At 48.7% G+C, this 27,991-nt stretch overlaps 1 protein-coding gene across 1 annotated transcript; it reads left to right on the top strand.

Annotated features, from left to right (window-relative positions):
- Positions 1-27,984, top strand: MOGAT2 (monoacylglycerol O-acyltransferase 2). The gene is made up of 7 exons (XM_068102956.2): positions 1-899; positions 8,192-8,294; positions 10,230-10,408; positions 10,524-10,728; positions 11,305-11,479; positions 25,829-26,028; positions 26,723-27,984. The coding sequence occupies exons 2-7, from the start codon at positions 8,201-8,203 to the stop codon at positions 26,875-26,877; spliced, it is 1,008 nt and encodes a 335-aa protein (XP_067959057.2). The 5' UTR covers positions 1-899; positions 8,192-8,200; the 3' UTR covers positions 26,878-27,984.
- The last annotated feature ends 7 nt before the right edge of the window (positions 27,985-27,991 follow it).

The following is a 27,991-nucleotide window of genomic DNA, read 5'->3' as shown; positions in this document are numbered from 1 at the left end:
CCCTCTAAATCTGGGAATGCAACAATGCGGGGAGGAAGGGATGCCGTCGTAGTAGTTGTAGTGGTGGTGAGTAGTGGTATCTGGTAGTTGTAGTAGTTGTCGTGGTGATGAGTAGTACTGGTAGTAGTAGTTGTAGTGGTGGTGAGTAGTACTAGTGGTAGTTGTAGTAGTTGTAGTTGCAGTGGTGGTGAGTAGTACTAGTGGTAGTTGTAGTTGTAGTAGTCGTAGTGGTGGTGAGTAGTACTAGTGGTAGTTGTAGTAGTTGTAGTTGCAGTGGTGGTGAGTAGTACTAGTGGTAGTTGTAGTTGTAGTAGTCGTCGTAGTGGTGGTGAGTAGTACTAGTGGTAGTTGTAGTTGTAGTAGTCGTAGTGGTGGTGAGTAGTACTAGTGGTAGTTGTAGTAGTTGTAGTTGTAGTTGCAGTGGTGGTGAGTAGTACTAGTGGTCGTGATGGATGTTAGTTGTAATAATAATGATAATAATAATAATAGTAGTAGTTGTAGTTGTAGTGGCGGTGGTGTTATGCAGATCGATAGGAATGGTCACGGAGCAGGGCGAGTTGGGGGGAATAACGGATCGTTTTAGTGTCGCGGAATGTGATGTGGGTGGCTTCGTTTTTATTAAGGGGCGGGGACAGAGGCGTGGTTATTGGGGCCGGGGTCAGGCTTTTAACCAATCAGATTATGGTATTATACATACAGGCGAGGAAGAGTCGATACGAAGACTCACGAACTATACAAAGGGCGTGAAAAGGTGTGAAACCGCTGAACTGCCAAACACAGACGTGGGTGGGGGTGCGTGTGGTTAATGGGGAACAGGTGTGGAGCCGAAGGTCGTGCCAGCAGGTTTGCAACAACTTTGTGAGAAGAAGTGATTTGTGCAGAACAGAAGCTACAAACAAGTAAGTTTCCATAAAAGTTTGTTTTTGTGTTGCATTTTGAGAGGGGATTTGGGGGTCCGTCCGTTCGTACGAGGTGAGAGGGAATTGAGTGAGTGGCGGAATTGCTTGAGGTTGTTGTTGTTGTTGTTGTTGTGGTGTTGTTCTATGCAGGCAACTAAGGTTACCAGTTTGGTTTGAATATTTCCCTTTTCATTCCACCAATGAGGCTTCAGTTGTTATGGCTTCACCAACCACGTTTGTCTTTAATTACGTGGAAAAGAAAAAGTTTTGTTCATAATATTAATAACCCTTTGTTATCCCTGATCAATGATGTGTTTCTTTGTTTTCGTGTGCACAAGTCGAGGCTCGTGGAAGAGATGGAACAACAAAATGGAAGGTTGGGGAAAAGAAAACCAGCAGGTTAAAGTGAGACGTTGAGTGGAAGATTGAGAGAGGGGATCAGAATGATAGTGGGAGTTAATGGGGGTAGTCGGGAGTAATGGGGTAGTCGGGAGTAATGGGGGCAGTAGGGAGTAGTGGGGAGTAATGGGGGTAGTAGGGAGTAATGGGGGTAGTAGGGAGTAATGGGGGTAGTAGGGAGTAATGGGGGTAGTAGGGAGTAATGGGGGTAGTAGGGAGTAATGGGGGTAGTAGGGAGTAATGGGGGTAGTAGGGAGTAATGGGGGTAGTAGGGTGTAATGGGGGTAGTAGGGAGTAATGGGGGTATTTGTGAGTAATGGGGGTATTTGTGAGTAATGGGGGTATTTGTGAGTAATGGGGGCAGTAGGGAGTAATGGGGGTAGTAGGGAGTAATGGGGGTATTTGTGAGTAATGGGGGTATTTGTGAGTAATGGGGGCAGTAGGGAGTAATGGGGGTAGTTGGGGGTAGTAGGGAGTAATGGGGGTAGTAGGGAGTAATGGGGGTAGTAGGGTGTAATGGGGGCAGTAGGGAGTAATGGGGGCAGTAGGGAGTAATGGGGGCAGTAGGGAGTAATGGGGGCAGTAGGGAGTAATGGGGGCAGTAGGGAGTAATGGGGGTAGTAGGGAGTAATGGGGGTAGTAGGGAGTAATGGGGGTAGTAGGGAGTAATGGGGGTAGTAGGGAGTAATGGGGGTAGTAGGGAGTAATGGGGGTAGCAGGGAGTAATGGGGGTAGCAGGGAGTAATGGGGGTAGTAGGGAGTAATGGGGGCAGTAGGGAGTAATGGGTGTAGTCGGGAGTAATGGGGGTAGTCGGTAGTAATGGGGGTAGTCGGTAGTAATGGGGGTAGTAGGGAGTAATGGGGGTAGTAGGGAGTAATGGGGGTTGTAGGGAGTAATGGGGGTAGTAGGGAGTAATGGGGGCAGTAGGGAGTAATGGGGGCAGTAGGGAGTAATGGGGGCAGTAGGGAGTAATGGGGGCAGTCGGGAGTAATGGGGGTAGTCGGGAGTAATGGGGATGTAGGGAGTAATGGGGGTAGTACGCATGCAGGGAGTGAAGAAGCTCGATTCAAACTCGAACATGGCAACAAGGCTGAACCAAGAGGAAGGGAAAAACAAGAGAAAGGAATGAGTTGATATGTTTGTGTTGATGTACCAAACTTTCTACAGAGTATCGGTCCTGCCGTAGCGGTTTCTTGGCAAGACTTGCACTGGGTGGGTTGCCATTGCCTTCCCAGCGGTTTGACTGTGCTCTATCCTTAAAATGCTGATTGTCAGGCAAGTAAGCAGCACGGACTATTTTTGAAGTCTTTGGTATGACTTGGTCCGGGGTTGAACCGCTGACCTCCCAGACAGAGCGGACGCTCGGATGTTACACCACCCAGTCTGGCGCAGAAAGAGTAGATGAGTGTAAGTGGCGATAAGATGGGTACGGAGGCACGGTAGATGGGTATGGGGATATTGGTAGGACTTCATTGAAGATAGCTTGTGTGTGGCTGGGTGATTGTTTCTCGTGTTGGTGCAGTGCAGGCATGATGGGCCGAATGGCATTCTCGACCTACGCGTGAAGTGCACTGAAGTCCTTTATGCACCAAACCAGCAAGAAAACATAGGGGTAGTACCTCTGGCGCTCACCTGGTAGAATAAACAGGAAACTACACCGACTAAGGGTATTTTAACCAATTTCAATGGTTGCTAGAAGACAGGGCAGCATGTAGAATCATACTAACATAATCATAAGACTTTAAACAAACAAAAAATACCTATTTTGAGGGGGAAGCACCCCCCCAGCCCGCCCCGTAAACCCCCAAAGGGGCAGTTTTTTTTTTTTTTTTTTAATGCTGTGAACAAACTTTAGTACATCACGGGTGGTGAAGATTGTGGTGAAGTTTCATCGAAATAGTGTGTGTAGTTTGAGGAAAAAGCCAATTCCTAATTGGGGGGGGGGGGGGGGGGTCAAACCTGGATGCACTTTGACCCCGGTAAACCCCCTTAAACCTCAACTTTTTTTTTTTTTTTTAATGCTGTGAACAAACTTAGTCACAACACCCAGAAATATCATTTGTGCCAAATTTGGTCGCAATCCCATCAGCGGTTTCGGAGAAGAAGTTCCAAGTGTTTGCAGATGAACGGATGATGCTCCATCGCATAAGCTCACATGAAATTTGTTCCAGGTGAGCTAAAAATGTCGTGTCCTACACGTGAGGACCCCTAAAGGGTAGTATAATGGTCTGCGTCTAATTAGTTGATAGTTTATTGATCATCAAATAGGATTTTGAGTTTTTATTAAACCCGCTTGGAGTTTTGAACTTTGCCTTTGTATGGTTAATTGTTACAAAGTTTAACGATATGTTCCAAATTTCTCAGATAATGTGAGTTTTTGTTGATCCAATGGTGAGAGGTTAACTCAACTTTGCTGCTGTTTCTGATATAATTTCCACTTTTATACCAAGGATCTATAGTTTTGGCAGGATGGTCCAGAGTTGATGATTGCCTAGTTAAGCTGGCTGGTTTAGGATGTTAGGGTCCTGAGTTTGAGCCCTTGTTGTACCATTAGATAACACCAGTTGGTTTGACCCAGCCTGTCATCCAGTTCCGAAGTCAAATGAGTACCGGCTTACTGGGATGACTGAGCCATTCGAGTGTACTGTGTCGGAGTGGCCACCCATCAAGGAATGTGACCCCAAGCCAAGGAAAACTGCCTCGGCACCCCCATTGCATCTAAAGCCGTGGAATGAGTGGTTGCTCCTCTTCCAGAATTGGTGCACTTTCCTCTGCGCTGTCTAGTCTGGGTTTGATTCCCGACACCTCGACAAACGGAATGGTGTTTCACAGGCAGGGTGTTGCGTCACCCTCTCTCGGATGGACATTAACTTGTGGACTCGTTTGACAGCAGGATTAGTCACGATGTCTCTGGCAAAGAGTACGCCATTGTGTGCTGACATCTTGGACGAATTACAAATTCCTGCCCTGAGGACTCCCGCTGTGAAGGCAATGATAAACCACCCGTTGTATTCCTTGCAATGTGACTTCTCTAACAGCACTGGCACTGGAAAGGATTCAACCAACGACTATATATGAACTTTCAGATTTTTAATAACTTATTCCTTTCTTTTTGAAGCTTCTTCCTTTTTCTGTGGAAGATCTTTGCTTACGGAAGACTAAGGAGATAGTTGGTCTTTATTGAAATCTTGTTTTGAGTACGTCTTGCTGCAAATGGCTTGGTTTGGTCCCTTACGGGTCCTTTCTTGGCTGAAGAGTCCGATGCAGGATTAGCAACGATGTCCAGAGACGTGGCAGATGGAGTAGTTGGCATTTCTGGAAGGTGCTGGCACACCAGTTCTGTATTTCCGCTGTTACGAGCCTGGCACAGTTGCTCTTCTGTGTTGTATGCCAGCCTTCACAGCATGAGGCCTATCAGCTGCTAGTTGCTCCCCCAGAGTGTTGGTTGGCTTTGAGGTTTTTGGCCTTTCCTTGAGTGTCTTTGTAGTGCTTGTACCGACCACCCTGAGATCTTTTGCCACGAGCCAATTCCCCATATAGGATCTGCTTAGGATTTCTGTGGTGTAAATGTCCAGCCCATCTCGTTGGATTTTCTGCAAAGTGGCTTCTGTTATTGAGTCCTGCATGTTCAAACACCTACCTCGTTGGTCATTGTCTTGCCCATTGAATTCCTAATATGGAGCAGAGATATCCTTGGAGGAAACTTTACAAGGCTTGGGCATGGTGTCTAGTAGGCCCAGGACGAAGCATCATTGAGGGGGATTATATGTACGATTGCTTCATAGATTTTAATTCTTTGTTTGATGCTCTCTTACTTCCAGGCACGATCATGGAGATGGCCATAAACAATGCTTGCTTATTTTTTGATTGTGAGCATAGACATCTTCATCAATAATGGCATTGATGGACAGCATGCTTCCAAGATTGATACATTTCTCCACAGCTTTCAGGGCAGTGCTATCAACAGCTCGACATGAGCTTCACCTGATTTACCAGGTCCTCGTCTCACCAATGGAGCAGACATGGCCTGCTGTTTCATCATTTATTACTTGTGGACTTTTCCAAAACTTGTGAGGACATCCATTTTGAAAGTGGACTCTACAACCCAGGACAATTTACAATATCGAAAGCTCTGATGAAACCAAAGAACAGCACATACAGGTCATCTTGTTCTTTCGTATGCATCACATAGCTGCGGGTAGAATCGTCTTCTAGGGGCACGGTTGTTCTGCTGGTGCGGTGCCCCCTATAGGTGTTAGAGCAGGTATTTGTAATTTGTTCAGGGTGCCAGAGATATGGACAGCCCACATTATGATCCCTCATTGAACACCAGGATGACAGTTTTTGCTGGGTCAAGATTCAAACACAAGCTTAACAGCTTAGAGACAAGTGTACCTCTACAGTCTACACTACCCTGCCAGCCCATACTTGTTTTGGTGTTCTTTGCATTTTGTATTTGCCGAGCTGAGAGAACCATATCTGAAGTGCCTTTTTGGCTCTGAAGCCACACTGGGATTGAGGAAGGATTTCATCCACAATGTTGTACAACAGGATTCTTGTGTGGGCTTTTCCTATGATGGAAAGAAGGCCTCTTGCTCTGTAGTTTCCACATCCACTTTGTGCATCCTAATATTGGCTAAACAGTTAAGGTGGCTGCTTTAAGATCTTTGGGTCTTTACTTCAAGCCGCTGTCATACCGTTGAATTAACACAAGACGGGTCGACTCAGCCTGTCATTCTTCCAAGGTCATCGAAATGAGTACCAGCTAGCTGGTAAGGGGGCATTGCATCAGCGGCACAATGGTGCCCCCAGAAAATGATGCAGCCAATCAGCCACAGGCTGCATACGAATAAATAAATATACTTTTTGACCCATTTCACTTTCAGATGGAGACAGTTTGCATCTTTGAAATCCTGCGGGATCTTTTCCTGCATCCAGATTGGCTAAAACAGTGCGGTTCGCTTTTTGACGAGTTATTTTCCTTGCAGGAAAACTTTCTGATCTTGGAGCTTTGCCCTGCCTGGTTGCTTTCATTACCTTTACAATATCTTCCATGGATGGAGGGTGAGACATATTCTCTTTCAGGGGGTGTTGGTCTAGTGCTAGTCCATTGAGGGACTCTTCAGTGAGATGGGGATCTGTTCAGTAGCTCACTTAAGGGTGCAGTACTGGTGAAAAATTGAGAAAACTACATAGGTACCTTTGAGAGGCCTTTACACAAAAACAAAGTCAAGTTAATATCTAATTTTCAGTTTTTCTTGAAAGATATAATCTTGGCTTTAACTCAGACCAGTTTCAACGCTTCCTTGTCATATTACATGCATATAATTTGCATAAATTAGACCGTCAATAAAAAACAAGGCAAAACAAAGAACACATTTCTACTTCTATCTTCTATGTCACCTGTCATTCTTTTCACACAAAACTTGGTACATGTATTATACATGTGTTACTCTACTACCTGATGAGAGGATTTTGTGAAATTATGTCAAATGTTCACTAATTAGCTAATTATGCCAATTACCAGATAAAACTTGGTTGTCCTTCAATAAATCCACAATGGCTACTCCTATAAACAAAAGCCTTCATCATTTTAAAGGAAGTGATATTCTGAATATCCTGTCCAAATTTCAGCCCAAAAGAATGATGCAAATTTAAAGTTATAACAAAGAATTCTACTTCCGGTTATTGAGGGGCATGTATGATAGAAAATTTGAATTTTTCAATAATTAGGGGTACTTCTATGACCTAATAGCATGATTCTTGTTTATAAGACTATAAGGAAACTGTTCAGCTAAAAAAAAAAAATCACCTGTTCACCAGTACTACACCCGTGTTCACACCACCTCTATCACCACAACTTTGGCAGTTCAGTTCTATCTGTTATCCTTCTTGGAGCAAATGTTGCTGCGAGTGGCCTGTAGACCATCTTCACAGTATCGTAGAAATGAGAATCGTGGTTGTCACGACCTAGACAGGAGAAAAATGCAATGTATTGACAATGTGGCTACAGGAGAGCGCAAGTCAGAAAAACAGGGGAGAGAGTAGGGAAGGAAACTGGCGCTGGGGGAAAGTGCGGAGGTGAATAACATGAGGTGGAAGTGTCGGACCAACTTGAAACTTGGGAAAGGAGAGCCTGATTGGATCTCTTCAGGTAGACTGTTCCACAAACAGCTGGAATGAGTCGTGATGTGCAGCAAGCCTGGATTTTGGAAGTATAAACAACGGGCGAGTTACTGGAAGAATATGTGCATTCTGGAGTAGCACAAGAGGGTCACAGGCCTAAGAGCAGAGGGAGCTGGCCTGGACGAGAGGCCACCGACCTATTTGCAGTGTGAGAGTAATAGGATTTGTGCCTTGGCCTTCTCATGATATTCCAATTGAGAGCTTTGGATTCCCTCTATTTTATTTTGCTTTCTTGTTGTTTTGTGCTAAAATCAAATCCGAAATGTTATTAACCTTTCCTTTGAATGCAAGTGTGGCTTGATTGAAGGGTTATCTACAAATTGTGTATCGAAGGCAGAGTTGTACTTCTGCCCCTCTTCCTCTCTCATCTGTCCACATACCACCTCCATTCAATCTCCTCTTGCCTCTCCAGCCTTCAATCCCACCCCCTCCCACCACTAAATCAAACAACCTTTTGTAACATGTTTTTGAGTATTAAACACAATCGCTCTGGATGTTAAGCTTCCATGGATACCACATTTTGCATTGGGTTGACTTGCTGAAGGCCCTTTTGGATGCAACCAGCCTGGCTTGGCGCTCGCAATGCCCCAATCAAGTTGTGCAATTCTACATTTTTCTTTTAACTGGAGCAGAGTATAAGGTATTGCAAATTATCATTTGTTTAATTTCATGTGAGTGGTAATCATTGGTATTCTTGTGCCCAAAGCTCTTCAAAATGAAAATCAAATTTGCTCCACTGAACCTCCCGCTGAGGAGACGACTTCAAACGGTTGCGGTCTTGCAATGGATTTTCTCTTTCCTCGTCTTGGGTAAGTCGTAGTTTGGAATGTATTTCTGCAGGGAACTCAACTACCTGATAATTATTCGATAAGTATAACATGCCTCAGTGGTGCTGTATACTTCCTGTTCTGTGATACACCCACCGAGTTGACCCTTGGAAAGACTTCAATGCCCTTTTAGGTCTGGGTTGCACCAACTTCCTGCAGTTTGTGTTCCAATCTGAACATTTGTGGTTAAATAGTTAGAGGGCAAAATAATGGAATTTTGTCCTTGTGAATTGTCGCTCTTTTTTGAGTCGCTCGGTAAAGTTGCCGGCATACCAAATCGTCTCGTCGGCCTGTTTCCTGTAAATGGTTTTGCTGAATTGTTCACCGGTGTGTGAGGGGCCTTTGTCATAAATCTATTCTATACAATGAACCGTGCGAGTTCCAGACCCATCTCTACCTTTATATCCCTTGACACTCGAAGATCCTACAGATGTTTAAGACCTTTTAAGACCCCACGTGGTATCGAAAAAGTCCCACGTGGCAGAGAAAACGGTGTATTGGCACAAGTCTGGATTGAGGCCTGAAGGCTAATTGACCGATTTTAATATAAATATTTTTTTCAAGTTTTGTTTTTATCCAAACATGGCCCTCGACCTTCTTCTAGAATCTAGATGAAAGATCGTTTGGTTGCACTGGTTCCTGCAGGGTCTGAATGCATAAATGAACAATCAAACACACAAACAAACTTTCTTCTTTACATATTAGATGAGTATGGATATTGAGAGCATGAAAGGGTGTGAGGGGTTTGGGTGTGTGGTGAAGGTGGGCAATGCACAGCTCTTGTGGACAAGGTTATACCATACTTTTATTCATCGTCAATATGGGATTTTTGGGGTGAAGTGTCTGCATTTCTGGGCCCTAGGTCCTGCAACACACGCCACACACCACACACCACACACCACACACACACACACCTTCCCTTACCTCCCAACCTTTGCCAAGCTCGGCCTCCCTCTAACCCACTCCCCTCCACCCCCACCGCTTCCTCACTTCCTCACTTCATCACATTCCTACCTTCTTTCATCCCTGGGGAGGATAATTAGAACCTGGGCACTATAGTCTGCAGATTCCTTGCCGAAGGTCACTTTGATCGCGTGGCCCTGCTGTGTTGCAAACAAAATTGCTTCTCGTGCAACTGATGCGGAATCAAAACGCAAATAATCACTCAAAGGGGACATTTTTGGATAAATATGAAGCTTGCTGAAATGCCGGATGCCTTGGATGACGTGAGCTGCTGTATTTGTGTGCAAACGGATGCTGGTGGTATTTGGACTTTAGAATCCAGTCGATTTGGGACAGTATGTGATGCGTACAGGAGCAGTTGAGGTTTTGCTTCATCATTTTGGTCATTAGTCATGCTCGTTGTTGCTTTGATTTTGAAGAAAACCTGTCGTGTTTTATAACTTGCCCCTTAGCACTTTCATAAATCGACCCCATAACGATCTTCTTCAGCAGCCGTAGTACGCTTGGACCGGTCAACGTCCCAGCCAAAAAGGCTGAGCGCACGGCCCGGAAAGATCGAACCCTGTTTGTGTGTCCACCAGTAATCTTTGAGCTGCTCTCCTGTCGGTCCAAAACTTCCTCAATTCCCCGGTTGTTTTTGCTCAATCATCCTTGAGCCTTTTGTTGAGAGGAATTGCCAGTATGATAAGCCAGGTGAGCATTGTGCAGCTTGGACCTTGTTAACAATGAATGACTGCAGACTTTTTAGAAACCTGAAATGACGTTCCTCATAGTTCGAGCATGAAAACTCTCACTGGCATATTTTAATCTCTTCTATCTTTGTTGTAATTTTTGTCTCCACTCATGTGATGCTTTATATAGTTGAATAGGGTGAGCCATCAACTTTTGTTCATGACTGAGAAATGAGTGTTATCTTTACGTTTCGATGACCCCCGCCCATCATCGTCTTCACAGCCCAGATTTGTGCAGCAATATTTGTTGTGCTGTTACTGTCACGGTACTGGTGGATTCCAGCGCTGTACGCCTGCTGGCTCTTTCTGGACTGGGAGACCCCACGGCGAGGGGGGCGTCGTGTCGAGTTTGCGCGGCACTGGAGAATTTGGAATCTCTTCAGAGACTATTTCCCTGTCCATGTGGGTGTTTTTTGCCTGTTGATCTGGAGTGATGTTTGGAGTAGTGTGACTTAGTTTTGAGCTGAGACTGATTGCTTTGGACTTGTCATTTTGTGTGCCCACATCTTTATGGCAGCTTGTAAAGACCGTGGACTTGCCTCCAAACAAGAACTACCTCTTCTGTTTCCACCCTCACGGTGTGCTGGTTGCCGGGGGCTTTTGTAATTTTGGCACAGAGGCGACCGGCTTCTCCAAGATCTTCCCTGGTCTACGGCCTCATCTCCTCATGCTTCCTCTGTGGTTCCGTGTGCCTTTCTTCCGTGACTACCTCATGTGTGGCGGTGGGTGGCTAACGTTTGTGGTGGCTCAGCTAGAATATTGTAAGGAACTTTTGATGCACTGGAGCTAGTTTCTCCACTGGAAGTCCTGTGTACGAACAACTACATTTTGGAGTGGTTGGTGAGGTGAGTGGAAGGTTGGCAGGGTTGTTGTAGCTTTAATCAATAATTGAAGATTTCTGAAAACTAAAGAAGGGATTTTGTGATTGTTGATAATTTTGTTGTTTGGGTTTCTTTTGTTTCAGAACAGATGCCAAGTCTAGTCAGACATTGTTTGAAGAACCCCATTCTTCTGTCGGTGTTTGAGTTTTCGCTTTGTCGCATAGCCACATAGGTTAGGTCAGGGTTTACAAGGGGGTGGGGACGAGGGTAGATACAAACTGACCAACTTTTGAGGTGCATGCATACCTTATGCTTTTCCATTGGATGTACTTTGCAATATAAATGCAAAAGTGGTCACATGTACTCTATTAAATAATGGATTAAAATAGCTTCATTGGAAAATAAAACTTTTGAAGCTGCTTTTTTCCCCTCTTATTATTTATTTATTTATTTATTTATTTCTGTTTGTTATTCCAGGATTGGTTCCTTCTGACAAACAGACTGCCACGTGGGTCCTGAGCCGGCCCGGCGGTGGAAACGTGGCCGTGCTGGCGATTGGCGGAGCCCCAGAAAGTCTGGATGCGCAGCCCGGGAGGCACACTTTGCAGGTCCTGAATCGTAAGGGTTTCATCAAGTTGGTGCTCAAGGTTGGGTAAGAATTACTAAGACATCATTACTGGTTCCAACGTAAAACACTGCAACACAAGGCATCTCCTATGTTTTACCTTTTCCTTCTACCAATATCCTTGCATGTAATGCGGTGCACAACTCGAGATGAATGAACACATATATTGTCATGGCCAAAAATATTGGCATGCTTGCACTTTTTTCAAATAATGCACCATTTCTTCCAGAAAAGTGTGGAAATTAAGAAATATTTTAGTATCCAAATATGTATTTCTTTGGTTTGCAGTGGAACAAAACAAAAAAAGCTGAAAAAATTGCTAAATCTTAGCTTATTTCACACAGACATCCTAAAATGGCCCAGACAATATTGTTGCGGTTTTGAGAGTGGAAATATAACATCATTAAAGGTTAAAGGTTTGCCCCCTAGTTAGTCCACAAGCAAACACGTAGGCCCATTTAGAACATTAGTTATGTCATAGTATGTGTGATGTCATAGTATCTGTCATAGTATGTGAGGATAAGGCCATTTCCCTAGTATCATCTGCATTGTGTAAAAGAAATAAGTATAGGTCCCGTTCATTTTTGCCTCCATCCTCCAAATCTACCTCATTGGGCAGCATCCATCCTGCGCCCCATTTTGGCTACTGCACCTCGCATTAGGATGCTCACTAGTCAAGGGACACGAGGTAGGCCTGAGAGAGGGTGGGGCCGGCGTTGAGGTCGGGGAGCGGCAGCGGGAGACGGTAAGAGCCATTAACCAATCAGGGCTCGGGTGACATGGCGTGATAGGGCGTGGTAAGGGCGTGCCTATATAAGCGCGCACAAAGCCCTTGAAGAGGACTTGGAGGGAGCTCATGGTAAAAAGACTTGCAAGGAATCGCGCTTTGTGAAAGGACTTGTTGGGAGAGCGCATTGTATAAGGACTTGCAGAGGGAGCTTGCGTGCAAAAGGACTTGTTGGGAGAGCGCACTGTAAGAGGACTTGCCCGATTTGCGCTCTGTGAGAGGACTTCTGCTGGAGAGGCGCTTTGCCATTGAACTGTATTGGGAGCGCATATAGCACCGGTTCATTTATTACGTACGCGGCCGTGACCGCAAGTATAACCGCCAAGCCCGGTTCATCTATTACGTACGCGACCGTGGTCGCAAGTAACCGCCCAGCTAGCCTTACCTGTCGCCCCGTAATTGTCCGATCCACGCCAACGACCCGCGGGAGCTTCTGCCGCCCTGACCATCTTCTTCGCGGGGCGAGTCGGAGACCAGAGAACTGCCTGGATGCCATCATCCCTGGACCATCAACCCGACCCTCTACAACCCCGTGTGAGTGTGTCCGAGTGTGAAACGGGCCCGTATCCTGGGATAAGTTAAGACTGTATTAAGCTGCGCTGTGTCTCTGCATCCGATCCTTGTATATACGTGCATAGTGTAAATAAACCATCTGTTCTTCCTTGTTTCTTCCTGATTCGACCGTATCAGTGATTTCCGCCATTGGGTAAGCGTGGCATGATCAGAACCGCTCAGATCGGGTTTAGTCATTGTTAACAGCTCGGGTCACGGTTCGCTATCGCTCGGCGTTTCCACCTATAACCGTGATTCGGGCGGGGCTTATCTCATTGCTTCCTGGGCGGCTTTGGTACTTAAACCACCGTTTAGAGGCCATTTTTCCCCGCAAAGCGGGTGTTGGCCTTTTCGGGGACCGTGGTTGTTGTTGTTTTTTTTGGTCCCCTTTTTGAAGCAATGTTTTACAGCCGGATGCCCTTCCTGCCGCCAACCCTGTTTGTCACCTTTTTACGATAAACAGGGAATTACCAGTGTACTGGTACTCAATTTGCCGACCTCGGAAGGATGACAGGCTGAGTCAACCCCCCGTTAATTCAGCGATCGACCGGGATTCGAACCCAGGATCCTTGGATCCTAAGCTGGCACCCTAGCCGCTAGCCCAACACCAGGGATTTTTGGTACTTAGGTAATAGGAATTCGGCCTACAACCCTATTTAACGCCGACCAGAAGGAACGTCATAGCCCCGGATCCCGTCGGCTAGTCAAAGACAAGGGGACTAATCCCCCCCTTGGTAAGGGGAAAGGCCGACGAGGAGATCCGCAACAATATTATTGGCACTTTTTTTTATTTTTTGTATACAAGATCGAGGCTCGTGAAAGAGCTAACATTAATCGCACAAGAAAAATCAAACGGACACATAAAACATACAATAAGGGGAGCGGTAGACAAGATGAGGAGAGAGTGGGAAACACACAAACAACATTTGAGAGCAGGGTCATCGGGAGATCTGTGTGAGGGAGAGGGCTTAGGGGGAGGAGGCGTGTGAAGGGTTGAAGTATAAAACACTTGGACACTGCAAGGACTTCCAGGAAAGAAGTTGATATTTCAAAAAAAGTGGATCTGGGGCGAATGATCGGGGGTAGAAAACATCAAGGTTTTGGATGGGGGAAGAAAAGAGATGGTGGTGAACAGCTGTTTTAAAGACATGGAGGGAGGAGTGGGATTGAAGAGTGAGGGAGTTTGTTCCAGAGGTGGGAGAAAAGAGTAATGAAAGAGTGAAGGTGAGGAGTCTTGATTTTGGCAGTTTAACCATAAGAGGGTTGCTGGCAGATCTTGTGTGACCTGTAGGAATATTTGGGGGACAGAGCACAGAGAGCTGGGGGAGCAAGGCTGAAGAGGAGTCGGTAGAAGACAGAAAGACCACCAACCTGCCTGTGGTGAGTGAGTGAAAGGCTCTCGGAGTTAGCTTCATCACGGGAGATTTCAATGATTCTGAAAGCTTTGGTTTCAACAGCGTGAAGCCGAGCTAGGTGTGAGGCAGGAGCACCGGCCCAGAGGGGAGAACAGTATGCCATTGAGCTGCGGATGAAAGCCTTGTATGTGGTGAGGAGCTCAGGTGTGCCAAGGAAGGACTTCGCACGACGGAGGATGCCCAGTCGGCGACTGGCTTTGGAGGCCAGCTTGGAAATGTGGTTTTCCCAGGAAAGATCAAGGCAGATAGTGAGACCCAAAAGCTTGATTGACAGAACTTATTGGAGAGGATTGTTGAGAAAGTAGATGGGAGGGTTGTCCAGTCGGTCTTTTCGGAGAGACGTAGTAAGAGTGTGAGATTTGTCAGGATTGAAAGACTTGTTCCACTTGTTTGACCAGTCTGTGACTTTGTCCAGGTCTGCAGAGAGTGAGGAGGCTGCAGTCTGCTGATCTGAGGGATGAGGAATGGAGTGGCAGAGAGAGTTGTCATCAACAGAGATAGAGAGGATTTTCCAGAGTTGGAGAGATCATTGATGAAGACCAGAAAAAGCACAGGGCCCAGAACACTGCTTTGGGGAACTCCAGCCTGAACAGGAAGGGGAGATGAGAGAAATCCATTCAGGGTCACACGTTGACTACGACCAGAGAGGAAGTCCGCAATCCATGCGTGGAGATTTCCATGGATTCCATAGGAGGAGAGTTTGGTGAGCAGAGCGGGGTGCCAGAACGTATCGAGGGCACGTGATATGTCAAGGGAGACGGCTCTAATTTCCTGTTTGGCATTGAGGACCTCTATCCATTGTTGAGACAGCAGAAGCAGCATGTCCAGAGTAGAATGACCTGATCTGAATCCAAATTGATGATCAGAGATCTTGATGTTCCATTGTCCACCGTACTCAATGCTATCGAAGTGTAAAGCCCATGGCACTGTAGCCAACCTCCATGGACGTGGCCGGAAGAGAAAACTTGATCGAAGATTGCAGTGAAGGATTGTTTGAATGGTGGAGAAAGCACCTTGATCAACTGCCAAACAGATTCAATCTTATCTTCAGACACAAGGTACAACAGTTTCAACTCGCACAATCCATCGCCAACTTGATGAAAGGGGGAGGAGACCCAGGAGGACCCCGCTGCTGAGAAAGAGACATAAGAAAGCCCGAGTGGAGTTTTCCAAAACAGACCTGAACAAGCCAAATTCCTTCTGGGAGAATGTCCTGTGGGCAGATGAGACCAAATTAGAGCTTTTTGTTAAAGCACAGCATCTCTATGCTTACAGAAAACAAAATGAAGCCTTCAAAGAAAAGAACACCCTCCCTACAGTCAAACATGGAGGAGGTTCAGTGATGTTTTGGTGGTGCTGTGCTGCCTCTGGCACTGGGTGTCTTGAATGTGTGCATGTCATCATGAAATCAGGAGATTACCAAGGCATTTTGGAGCGCAATGTTTAACCCATTGTGAGAAAGCTGGGTCTCCGTCGAAGGTCATGGGTCTTGCAGCAGAACAATGACCCTAAACACACTTCAAAACCCACCCAGGAATGGTTCAAGACAAAACGCTGGACTGTTCTGAAGTTGCCAGCAATGAGTCCAGATCTAAATTCCATTGAACACCTGTGGGGAGTTCTGATAACAGCAGTTGGGAGAAGGCACCCTTCAAATCTTGGAGAACTGGAGCAGTTTGCACAAGAAGAGTGGGCCAAACTGCCAGTAAAGAGGTGTAGGAAGCTCATTCACGGCGAGAGGAAGCGATTGACTGCAGTTATTTTGTCCAAAGGCTGTGCTACCAAATATCAAGTCTAAATATTAAGGTCGCAATATTAAAAATATTAAGGTCGACCAAATATTAAGTGTAGGATCTTAATGATTTTGTCTATGCCATTTCTTTTTATTTTCTGATTTAAAAGGATATATTAAGTTCTGAATAAAAAAAAACAAAGTTCCTGTGACAGTAAAATAAAGAATTGTCAAATACTTTTGTCAATTTCAACTATTTTAGAGAAAAGTGTGTGTGTGTGTGTGTGTGTGTGTGTGTGTGTGTGTGTGTGTGTGTGTGTGTGTGTGTGTGTGTGTGTGTGTGTGTGTGTGTGTGTGTGTGTGTGTGTGTGTGTGTGTGCGTGTGTGTACGTGTACACGATATATATTGTTACGGTCCGCGGATTAGATGTTATTTTTTACCGAGCGGTGGTGTAACCGCGGCCGAACAGTTGTTCCCCGATTCACCCAAACGTTGGCCATATCGCGCCACAGATACTCAATCTGGAAAACTCTAAAGCGACCGAATGCAAAGAGGAAGAAGAAGACGTACAGAAGAGTAACGGGGTTTATTATGTACACATACACAAGCAAGAAGAACAGTCACGATTATTTACAGGGGACATGAGATGCAGGCGACACAGTGCAAATTACTAGCTTATCTAACAGGCTTACTTAATACCCAGGACAGAACAAACGAAGACACAGACTCACGCGGGGAATTGCAGAGTGGATTGACTGGAAGGAGAGGAAAGTCCACTGGGTCCGGCAGCACGATCCACACGTTCTGCAGCCGCCGTTCCTTCGCGGCCCTGCTCCGAACTGCCGTCCAGGCCCCTAAGCGGCTGGCGAGCTTTGTTGCTGCTGCTGCTGTAGACGCTGCCGCTGGCGAGCAAGGTGACGAATAGCAGGCTTTTGCGCTTCCCTGGATGACCTCTGCTTTTGGACCTCACAACTCAGCTCTGCTCTGACGACCCAGCTCTTTCCTTTGCACCTCACCACGCAGCTCAGCTCAGCCTTGGACCTTTTTGCAACTCTCTTGGACTCATCTCCTTGTCTCCTTTTCGCCACTCTCATGTCTCTCTCGGGAACGCCCCGCGGCGGGTTATATAGGCCCCGCCCTTCACCCTTTGCGAACCTCCCCCAAGCATTCTCTCTCCGCCCTCTCAAGCCAAACCCCTTGTTCATGGTTGGTCGAGTGGGGCTGGCTCACTCCTCCCCTCTCTGACGACGTGGGGACCCGCCTTTCTTCCCCAACCCTGCCTCGTGGTCAATGGCGGCAATTGGAGGGGATGTAATTGCCAATCGACGAAAGGGGGAATGGAGGTTTTTGGGAATGGGAAGGAAGGGAATCTACTCTTATTTCACTCGGTGCAATGGAGTGTCATCTTAATGGAAGACAAGGCCTTACCCTAAGACACATAATAAGGAAATAAACTACTGAACAAGGGTTTTATCGGGTCCTGCAATGTGGTGTTTCATGGAATAACTACCGAGACACCCTTTTTTTCTTTACACAACTCCGGAGGCAAGAGACGCAGAATAAACAATAATAATAATAAAGCACACAATAAAAAAAATACAGTCCTCTTATCCGCAACAATATATATATACACAAACTCACACACAAAACCATTCAAAGAATACGATCATTGGTTGATACCATTTCTGGAGAAGGTGTGAATTTTATTCTTCATAATTTAGGTGATGAAATACTCCGACGTAACAAAAATCAACAAGACACCCACGTGGCAAATATTCTTTTTACGAGTTGGTGGAAAAAAGAAAGAAAAAAAAGAAAAATAAAAGCGTTTCAGAAAAACTTCATACCATCATTCTCTGTATTAACCCCCTCAATTAAAGTCGTTAAACTTACCTAGACCTACGAATATCATAAGGGCTCTTGATAATGGGCCGGTTCGTTGATGTAACGAGGATTTTTATTAATGGACACCATGCGTTACGTCTGTTTCCCCACAACGGGATTACATGATTTGTGCACTGACAGGACATGTAATGTTCAGACTTGTGCACACTCACGTCTATGCTACTGACCTACTATTCATTAGTATTGCCGATTATTGTCTAAACGTTTTCTTCATTAAATGTAAATTTGAATCTATCACAGAAATAATGTCACACTTTGGTACCATTTTTTTGCGCTGGACACCAGTATGATTTTCAAATGTAAAATATAGTATTTCTCTCTAAAATGTTGTATTGTTCATGAGATATACAAGCATACGCACACCTTTTACCACAAACCAGTTTACATCAGAAAACATATAATTTCTGTGATATTTTGCCTCTTTCATACATTAACTATGCCGAAGTCACAGTTTGACCCAACCTGGTGAAATGACCTGTGTATATATATATATATATATTGTTACAGATCGCGGTTTAGATGTTATGATGGGCCGAGCAGATGGTCCAACCGCGACCGAACAGTTACTCCCCGATTAGAACCCAAACGTTGGCTGGATCGCACCACAGATATTCAATCGGGAAACCTCTAAAGCGACCGAAAGAGAAGGAAAAGAGAAGAAGAAGACAGAGTACGGAGGAAGAACAGATTTATTATACACACACAAGCAATGGATGGAAGAAGCAGTCACACAGTGAATCGTTAACTTACACTATTCAATTTACTTAACCCCAGGACAACATTCAGGACAGACGACGTTCACACTTACACGGGGGAAATTGCAGGCAGGGATGGCGGAGGTGGGTTGCTGGAGAGGGAGGCAGGGTCGGAGGTAGCAGCTCTCAATCCTTCGCGTTTTTGGCGGGAAAACCCTCGGTCGCGTCGACGCTGCTGATACTGTAGACGTCACACGCTGGCTCGGTCACACCTGCTCCTCTCCTTCTGGTGGAGCCGTCTCCCTCCTCTCAGCGCGTCTCTCCAAAGGTTGTTTCCTTTCCAAGTACCTCTCCTTTTTGGCTTGGAGCGTTTCTCCTCTCACAGCTCACAGTTCAGCTCACAGCTCCTCTCGCATGTCACCTCTTCGCTCATCTCCCATCTGGTGAAGCAGTCCCTTCCCGTCGCTTTTATCACTCGGGGCGGAATCAAGCCGCCGGCTGCGAGGGCACGCCTACCGGGTCGCTAACCGCGGTGCTGGTTGGCTGTTAGGGCTGTCCGATTCCTCCTTTGCTCATGACGGCGTGCCACGCCTGTGAGTTGGCGGCTCCTACCCCCCTCTTCTCCGAGATGAGCACATGGGCAATGGCGGCTTGCGGGATTGAACACCACTCGCACCCCTTTTGAAAGGAACTTTGGAGAGCGGAGATGTTTGGGGAAATTGAAAGGGCCTACGCTTATTTTGTTTGATACAATGCAAAGTCAATCTAGTGGGAAACACATATTTAGCCTACATAGAATAAGGAAATACACTATTTAAAAAGATATATCGTGGCCTGTGTGTAAGTTTCATGGAATTAACTAGGAGGACGGCTGCGACCATTATTTACATTACGAGGGTGTTACACACAACAAAACCATACTTTTCACATTCGTTACACTTCCTCCAAAATTGTTACACTTCTCAGAAACCGTTACACTTCTCAAATTCATTACACTTCTCAAAACCGTTACACTATATATATATAGATTAGGAAGGATTTTGTATCCACTGCGATTATGGATTCCTTGATCTTCCTGATTGGAAGTAAGGTTATATATATATATATATATATATATATATATATATATATATATATATATATATATATATATATATATATATATATATATATTGTTGTGGATATGAGGATTGTGTTTTTTTAATTGTTTTATTGTGGACCCTCCTGCCTCCAGTTGTGTATAAAGGTCAAAGGGCGTCCCGTAGTTAGGTCATATACAATCACGATTAGCCAATAATAGATTTCCTCCTTGTTGGTAGTTATTTCCTTATTCTGTGTATTAGGCTAAGGATTTGTCTAGAAATTAATTGACACTCCATTGCACCGAATTCAAATAGATAGATCCCCTTTCATTCCCATTCCCAAAGCCTCAATTGCCAACTGCATTCACCGTGACTCCATTAGCCACGAGGTAGGCTTGGAGAAGAAGGGGGAGAAGCTGCCGAATCCTGGGCGGTGCCGCCCATCGTCATCAAGGGTGGAGCCAGAGGGCCCGGGCCGACCAATCAGGGCCGAGGCGAGCTCACCGATGGGCGTGTTCTAGAGGCCGGCGGCTTGATCGCCGGCGGCGTTATAAAAAGCGCGCGCGCAAGCCTTTGAAAGCAGTGATGAGAAGGAGTCGAAGGTGGTTGTCCAGAAGTGCGAAACCAGAAGTGCGCCAGAGACGGCAGAGGAGGGCAAGTCCAGAAGTGCGAAGGAGTTGCGCCAGGGATGGCAGATGAGCTTAGAGTCCACCACCACCACCACCAGCTTGGAGTCCACCACCACCAGCTTGGAGTCCACCACCACCAGCTTGGAGACCACCACCACCAGCTTTGAGACCACGCAGTTTTGACCCGCTGCGACGCGGGGGCCAGATTGCGGTGGCATCGGTGGCCGTCGAGGTCCCGCCTGACGTCCCGTGCAGGATCAAGCTCCAGCTCCGGTTCCCGTTGGACCTTCCTCTCCTACCAGTCCTTCCATTCCTGCCTGCCATTTCCCCATTCGTGTGAGTTTGATTGTCGTCCGTTTTGTGTCTTGTCCTGGGTTAATTAAGACTGTAGGTAAGCTAGCATTGCACTGTCTCCTTGATTTCTTCTGTAAATTATTTTATTATCTTTCCTTCTTCCTTGGTTTCTTTGGTCCTGTACATAGTAATAAATTATATTCGTATTGCAAACCCTTTTTGTTTTCTTCTTCTTCTTCTTCACATCCGTGTCTTTGTCTTTTCCTCATTGAATATCTGTGGCACGATTTGGCCAACGTTTCAGGATCGGGTCTAGTCATTGTAAAAACAGTTCGGGCCGCGGCGCCATCTGCTCAGCAAATTAACATCTTATCCGCGGTCCGTAACAATATATTGGAGTGTGGCGGACACGAAAGCTCACTGGCGTGGTGGCATCATTCCGCGCACCAAGTGGGCGTCTGCCACGCCCGAGGTGTAGGCGTGGCCTCGGGATATATACGGGGCGCGCAGCCCCGAGCACTCCAGTGCTACAATAGGGCTCTTTCAATAAAACCTCTTTTAATTTACCGCGTTGTCCGCTTCCTCCTTGGTAAGCAAGTAGCACGCGTAGCACCACGCTTCATTTGGTGACCTTGACGTTGGATCAGCCGTCGCTGACCATCCGAACACTCTATAGCAATGGCAATCAACGCGGTCAAGCTCCCTGAGTTCTGGGAGGCCCAAGCCGAGCTCTGGTTCGTGCAGGCAGGAGCCTAGTTTCAGCTTCGGTGCATCACGGGCGATGCGACGCGATACTACCACGTCGTCACCGCCCTCGGGCCCGGCACAGCCGCCAGGGTCGTGTCTGTCCTGAGGAACCCGCCGGACGACCACAGGTACGAGGCGATCAAGCGTCGTCTCCTCGCCACGTTCGGCCTCACGGTGGACGCACGGGCCGACCGCCTCCTGGACCTCCCCGAGCTCGGCAACACGCGACCGTCGGTCCAAATGGACCATATGCTGTCGCTGTTGGGCGATGAAACCCTGGATTTTCTATTTCGACGCCAGCTGCCGGCACGAGTACGCCTCGCGTTGGCCGGTTCTGTGATAACGGAACCCCGAGCTCTCGCTGCTGAGGCCGACAAGTTCTTCGTGGCTTTAGACACACGGGTGAGTTTCGGTGCGGCTCCCGGGGCTGCGGCGGCTGCGGCTGCGCGCCCCTACTCCGAGCCCGAAACTGCTGCGGGTGACTGCCCCTACTACGCGACGCACCGCGTGGCCGCTGAACCTCCTGCGGGTGACCACCCCTACTACGCGACGCACCGCGTGGCCGCTGAACCTCCTGTGGGTGACCACCTCTACTCCGAGGGGTGCCTCGTGGTGGCCGCCACGCCACGCCCACCTCCGCTGCCACGAAAAAAACCGCAAGCCTGGTGCCGGTTTCACACAAAGTTCGGCCACGAGGCTCGGCAGTGTCGCCCGCCGTGCTCATTTGGCAGGTCGGGAAACGCCCGGGCCGGCCCTCGGTAGTGGCACTGAGCGCCGGCCGTTCAAACAGCCTACTGGTCATAACGGACACCTTGTCCGGGCGCCGTTACCTGTGCGACACGGGAGCGTAGGGGTGTGTCATTCCCGCCGGTACGTCCGACAAGCAAACCGCGGGCCGGGGCCCCACGCTGCTTGCTTCCAACGGTACGTCCATACGCACAAACGGAAAACGCTGCCTCTCTCTGCGGTTCGGAGGGCAGGTTTTCCGGTGGTCGTTCGTCACTGCCGACGTGCCCATGGCATTGCTTGGCGCGGACTTCCTGTGTGCAAATGGGCTGTTGGTGGACGTAAAGCACAGAAGGCTCGTCCAGGCCGAGACGTTCAGCTCGCTCGCTTGCGCGCTGCCCGGCTTGTTGAGCAGCTCCCGGAGCGGCTCATCGAGCGGCTCGCCGAGCGGCTTGCTGGGCGGTTCGGTTCTGGCCAGTTTGATCTGTACGCTTCCGGCAGCGGACGAATTCACCCACCTCCTCGCCGGCTTCCCGGCCCTCACGCGGCCCACCTTCTCGGCGGGGGCCGTCAAGCAGGGGGTGGAACACCACATCCCCACCGCCGGGCCACCGGTCTACGCCCGGGCACGCCTCCTCGAGCTGACGAAGCTCGCGGTAGCTAAAGCGGAGTTCGCTACGCTGGAGCGGCTCGGCATCATGCGGCGCTCCGAGAGTGCTTGGGCGTCGCCGCTCCACATCGTGCCAAAGCCCGGCGGGGGATGGCGACCGTGCGGGGACTACCGGCGCCTCAACGACGCCACCACCCCCAACCGCTACCCCGTCCCCCACATTCAGGACTTCTCCGCCCGGTTGGCGGGCATGTCCTTCTTTTCAAAGGTGGACCTCATATGCGGCTACCATCAGGTCCCCGTCAGGCCGGAGGACATCCCGAAGACGGCCGTCATCACGCCATTCGGACTTTTCAAATTTCTTCGGATGCCCTTCGGGTTGAAAAATGCGGCTCAGGCGTTCCAGCGACTAATTGACAGCGTCTTGCGCGACTTGGATTTCGTGTACGTCTACCTGGACGACATCCTCGTCGCCAGTGCGTCCCGCGAAGAGCACCTCCACCATCTCCGCACGCTCTTCGAACGCCTGGGCCAGCATGGCCTCATCGTGAACCCCGCCAAGTGCCGGTTCGGCATCGCCGACATCGACTTTTTGGGGCACCGCATCACCAGGCACGGGGCCGTCCCCCTACCGGCCAAGGTGGAGGCGGTGAAGGGGTTTCCGTGCCCCCGCACGATCAAGGGGCTCCAGGAGTTCCTGGGCATGGTAAACTTTTACCATCGGTTCCTGCCCCGCATCGCCCAGCTCCTGCGCCCCCTGCACGAGGCCCTCCGAGGGAAGCCGGGCAAAGGTGACGTTACCTGGACCGAGCAGATGGACGCGGCGTTCGCGGCGCGAAGCTCGCCTTGGCTAACGCCACCATGCTCGTGCACCCGGCGCCCGATGCACCGATCGCCCTCACCACCGACGCCTCGGAATACGCGGTGGGCGCGGTGCACGAGCAATGGGTGCGTGGTGCCTGGCAACCGCTGGCGTTCTTCAGCCGGCAGCTTCGGCTGCCCGAACGCCGTTATAGTACCTTCGACCGTGAGTTGCTCAGGCTTCACCTGGCGGTCAGGCACTTCCGCCATCTGCTCGAGGGCCGTGCGTTCACGGCCTTCGTCGACCACAAGCCACTGGTCTTCGCGATGGGCAAGGTTAGCGAGCCGTGGTCGGCCCGGCAGCAGCGTCACCTCTCGGCCGTGTTCGAATATACGATGGGCATCCGGCACGTCGCGGGGAAGGACAACCCGGTGGCGGATTGCCTTTCCCGGTCCGTCGCCCACGCAGTCCACCTCGGCATCAACTATGCCCGGATGGCGGCGGACCAGGCCGCCGACCCCGGCGTCCAGGCCTTGCAGACCGCCGTCACGGGCCTCCGCGTCACCGAGGTGCCATTCGACGGCGCGGGCACGGCACTCTTGTGCGACGTCTCCCTCGGGCGGCCTCGCCCCATCGTGCCTGCGGGCTGGCAGCGCCAGGTTTTTTACGCCATCCACGGCCTGTCCCACCCGGGCACGAAGGCCTCCCAGAGGTTGGTCGCCGACAAGTTTGTCTGGCATGGCCTCCGGAAGGCCGTCCGCGGCTGGACCAGGACGTGCCTCGCGTGCCAGCGCGCGAAGGTGCACCGACACACCCAGGCCCCATTGGCCCCGTTTACGGTGCCGGAACATAGGTTCGACCACGTGGACCTGGTGGGACCTCTGCCCCCCTCGTGGGGTTTCACCCATGTCGTCACAATGGTGGACCGCACCACCCGGTGGCCGGAGGCCCTGCCTTTGGCGGCGACGACGGCGGCGGACGTCACGCAGGCGTTCATCACCACCTGGGTCGCCCGGTTCGGCGCCCCCTCGGACATCACGTCCGACCGCGGCCCCCAGTTCACCTCGGAGCTCTGGGGGGCGGGGGCTCGGGGTCCAGCTGCACCGAACCACGGCCTACCACCCCCAGGCCAACGGCCTGTGCGAGTGGTTCCACCGCTCATTGAAGGCCGCGCTCCGGGCCACCCTCCGCGACGGCGGCTGGGTCGACAGGCTCCCCTGGGTCCTGCTGGGCCTCCGGACGGCGCCCAAGGACAACCGCTGCGGGTGCCGGGCAAGTTCCTCCACGGCACCATGGTCCGCGGCGCAGGAGCGCTCCGTGCTGCAGGAGACCGCCCGGAGGTTCGCCCTGGTGCCGACGGCGCACCACGGGCACCCACCTACGCACGTCTCCCCGGAGCTTCGCACCGCGGAGTACGTCTTCGTCGGGCACGACGCCCACCGGACACCACTGCGGCCCTCGTACGACGGGCCTTTCCGCGTCCTGGAGACCGGGGTGAAACATTTCACCTTGGACATCGGCGGTACTCCCGACCGCGTCTCCGTGGACCGTCTCAAGCCGGCACACCTCAACATGGACCACCCACCGCCGGTGGCTCGGCCCCCACGTCGGGGCCGCCCCTCTGCGGGCGGACCCCCGGCACCGCCCAGCCCCGCCGGCATGCCGCCCCCCCGGTCCTGCACCCATCCCGGGTGCAGCCGGAGGCATTCCAGTGGGCATCCCTGCACCCCGGGCGCCGCCAGTCGCCAGAGGGCGCTTCGGCCGGGTCATCCGTTTGCCCCGCAAACTGACCCTCCAGGTGCGCGGGAATTCTGGGGGGGCACGTGTGGCGGACACGCAAGCTCACTGGCGTGATGGCATCATTCTGCGCACCAAGTGGGCGTCAGCCATGCCCGAGGGGTAGGTGTGGCCTCAGGATATATACGGGGTGCGCAGCCCCGAGCACTCCAGTGCTACAGTAGGGCTCTTTCAATAAAGACTTTTAATTTACCGCGTTGTCCGCTTCCCCCTTGGTAAGCAAGTAGCGTGCGTAGCACCACGCTTCAGGAGCAAGCATTTGTGATGTATGTATGTATGTCTGCTCTTTATCCATTAGTTTGACAGCTGATCAGACACCACCCACAATTGTAACCTGAAATACTTGACTCAAAGGAGCCAGATGACCCAAAATTCCCTCTGCCGCCATTCTCTCTCCAGAGGACTCAAAAATTCATTAGGCCAAGGCTTCTTAATTTGGCACGCTCACTCGGCTGTACCATCGGATAAACTGATCAAACCCATCATTTTTGACTAGCTTTTCTACTGGTTGAAGGAGAGACAATGCAAAAATTCTGAAACGTTTTTTGCATGGATACTGTTTGTTCCTGGCTCTGAACTTTCACTTTTACCCACTTCTCCAGGGCTACTTTGGTGCCAGTCTACTCTTTTGGAGAAAACAATCTGTTTGAGCAGGTGCCAAACCCCCATGGGTCTCTGCTGCGCAGAGTACAAGACCGCCTGCAGTCTTTCATGGGGGTGGCAATGCCTCTGTTCCATGCCCGGGGGGTCTTTCAGTACAGTTTTGGTCTACTTCCATACCGCAAGCCCATCTACACTGTAGGTAAGGTGTTGCTTTTCTCAGGTGTATGGCAGTGGAAATGTATTTGCTTTTAAGGACATTCATTACTTGTGAACTCCCCCCAACTCCTTGTAACCTCGTACGTGCTGCTTCCTTTCCCTCCTTTCGCTCTTGTTTTTGCAAACTCCTTTCCTTTTCTTCTTTAACGGCGCAAATTATTCACTTGTTCTTGTGGGGTTATCTGAGGGATTTTTTATTTTGCCCTAAGTCTTTCACGAACTCGGTGATCAGGCCTGATGCTCGACTAGTAGTTGGGGCAGGAATAAGTCATTTGTCCAGTGCACAGGCCACAGCTCGCCTATTCGCGAACGGCAACGTGGGATCTTTCATGTCAACCAACTAATGTCAGTAAATGCGACGCACAGTTTAACATCCCTCCGAGGGAGGGCATACACCTTGATGAATTGCCCTTCCTGTGAAACACTGGGATGACGGTTTATAGCTGGGTTTGGATTTAAACCCAGGCCAGACAACGTAAAAGCAAATCTCCTTTCCTTTACTTCCTTCTCATTCCACATTCTTCAACCTCCCCACTTTGTTGTGACCCTCTTATACCCCCAGCTCTCTCATTTACCTTCACCTACTCCGACATGCATTGCTTTGTGTTTAGCATGTCAAGCTTGGACTAATGTTGTTGCATATGAAGGTCTTTGCTGGGATGTGTGCATTTCTCCAGTGGGTCATCCTATCTTGGTTCCACAAGTGGCAAACCCTTCTGCGGAGCAGATTGAGAGTCTTCACTCACGCTACTTGACAGAACTCAAAGCCTTGTTTGAGGAAAACAAGGAACATTACGGATTGTCGCCGGACGAGCATTTAAATTTAACTTGACACCTCGGGCCGTCTGGCCTTTCCAACTTCTTTTTTTCAAAATGATCAATAATCATTCAAACTATTCCCACGTGATTTCTCAGACTTCCTGCACTTTCCAATTGGTTGACTTGAATATGATAATTGCTTCCTGTGAACTTTAATTGTATGAGATTTTAATTTTTTTTTAAAATTATATTCTGTTTGTGATTCGAAACAGCTGCTGAAGTCTAACCATGAGTAATTTTGCATCGTAGGTGCTTTGAGTGATAATCACCTGTTGTCTTTTTTTTTTCTAACAATCAGGATTCTGTTGTTTTATAATGGTCACTGCCTCAAAATGTCCAATTATTCTTCATCCCCCACCTGCGAAGCCTCCTAATGTTCGATTGTGAAGCCTCGTGTTCAATTATCCATACCCCACCTGTGAATGTGATCAGATTTACCTTGACACGACCCCATAAGGTTCTGTTTTAATTTCCTGGCCAAGCACAATGTTTATAATATACAATTTGATTTGTTTTGATTCATTTCCATTGAAGGGTGGGGGGTTGGGAGGAGGACGTGGGTACACGTTTTCTTTTTTTTCTTTTTTGTTTGTTTGTTTTTTTGTTTGTTTTTGCTTCAAAATCCTTTCATTTAAAATGCATTGACAATTGTTTTCATTAGAATCCATAAAAATGGTTACGTTTCCTCGCAACAATTGTTGCATTTGTAATTGTGTGTGTGTAAAGTCACCGTTTGACTTTAGGACACTTTTGTGCAAGTGTGTAGGCTCTCTTGTACGCCCTCTGCTGTTGTAAGAATTACTCCATCTAGGTTTTTATTTTTTTGGGGGCTTATTGTACATGATCGTCCTTGTGGTCATAAAGCTTACCTAATCGTTTTGAAATTTTGAATTTGCAACATTAGTTAAATCACAGATGTGATTGCATTGATTTATCCCAGACCTTTTGTTTGTAGATTTTAAACCTTATTTTGACAGATTGGGCACTGATGAAAGACCCTTTATTACAAATACATATATATGTTTTGTAATGTGGGCATCTCTTGAGAATCCTCATGACGTCATAGCATCTGATTGTGTTTGCTTGACATTTAAATGTGAAATAAATAGGCATGGTGAAATTTTGTT

Source organism: Myxine glutinosa, chromosome 13, assembly GCF_964187855.1.
Source record: "Myxine glutinosa chromosome 13, kmMyxGlut1.1, whole genome shotgun sequence".
Lineage (NCBI taxonomy): Eukaryota > Metazoa > Chordata > Myxini > Myxiniformes > Myxinidae > Myxine > Myxine glutinosa.
The sequence above is the reverse complement of the archived record's forward strand: the minus strand, read 5'-3'. Positions and strand labels throughout refer to the sequence as shown.

Coding starts and splice junctions, on each gene's coding strand:
- MOGAT2 (XM_068102956.2), top strand. CDS start 8,201: ATGAAAATCAAATTTGCTCCACTGAACCTCCCGCTGAGGAGACGACTT. Junction 8,295..10,229: donor TTTCTCTTTCCTCGTCTTGG/GTAAGTCGTAGT, acceptor TCGTCTTCACAG/CCCAGATTTGTGCAGCAATA. Junction 11,480..25,828: donor AAGTTGGTGCTCAAGGTTGG/GTAAGAATTACT, acceptor CCACTTCTCCAG/GGCTACTTTGGTGCCAGTCT.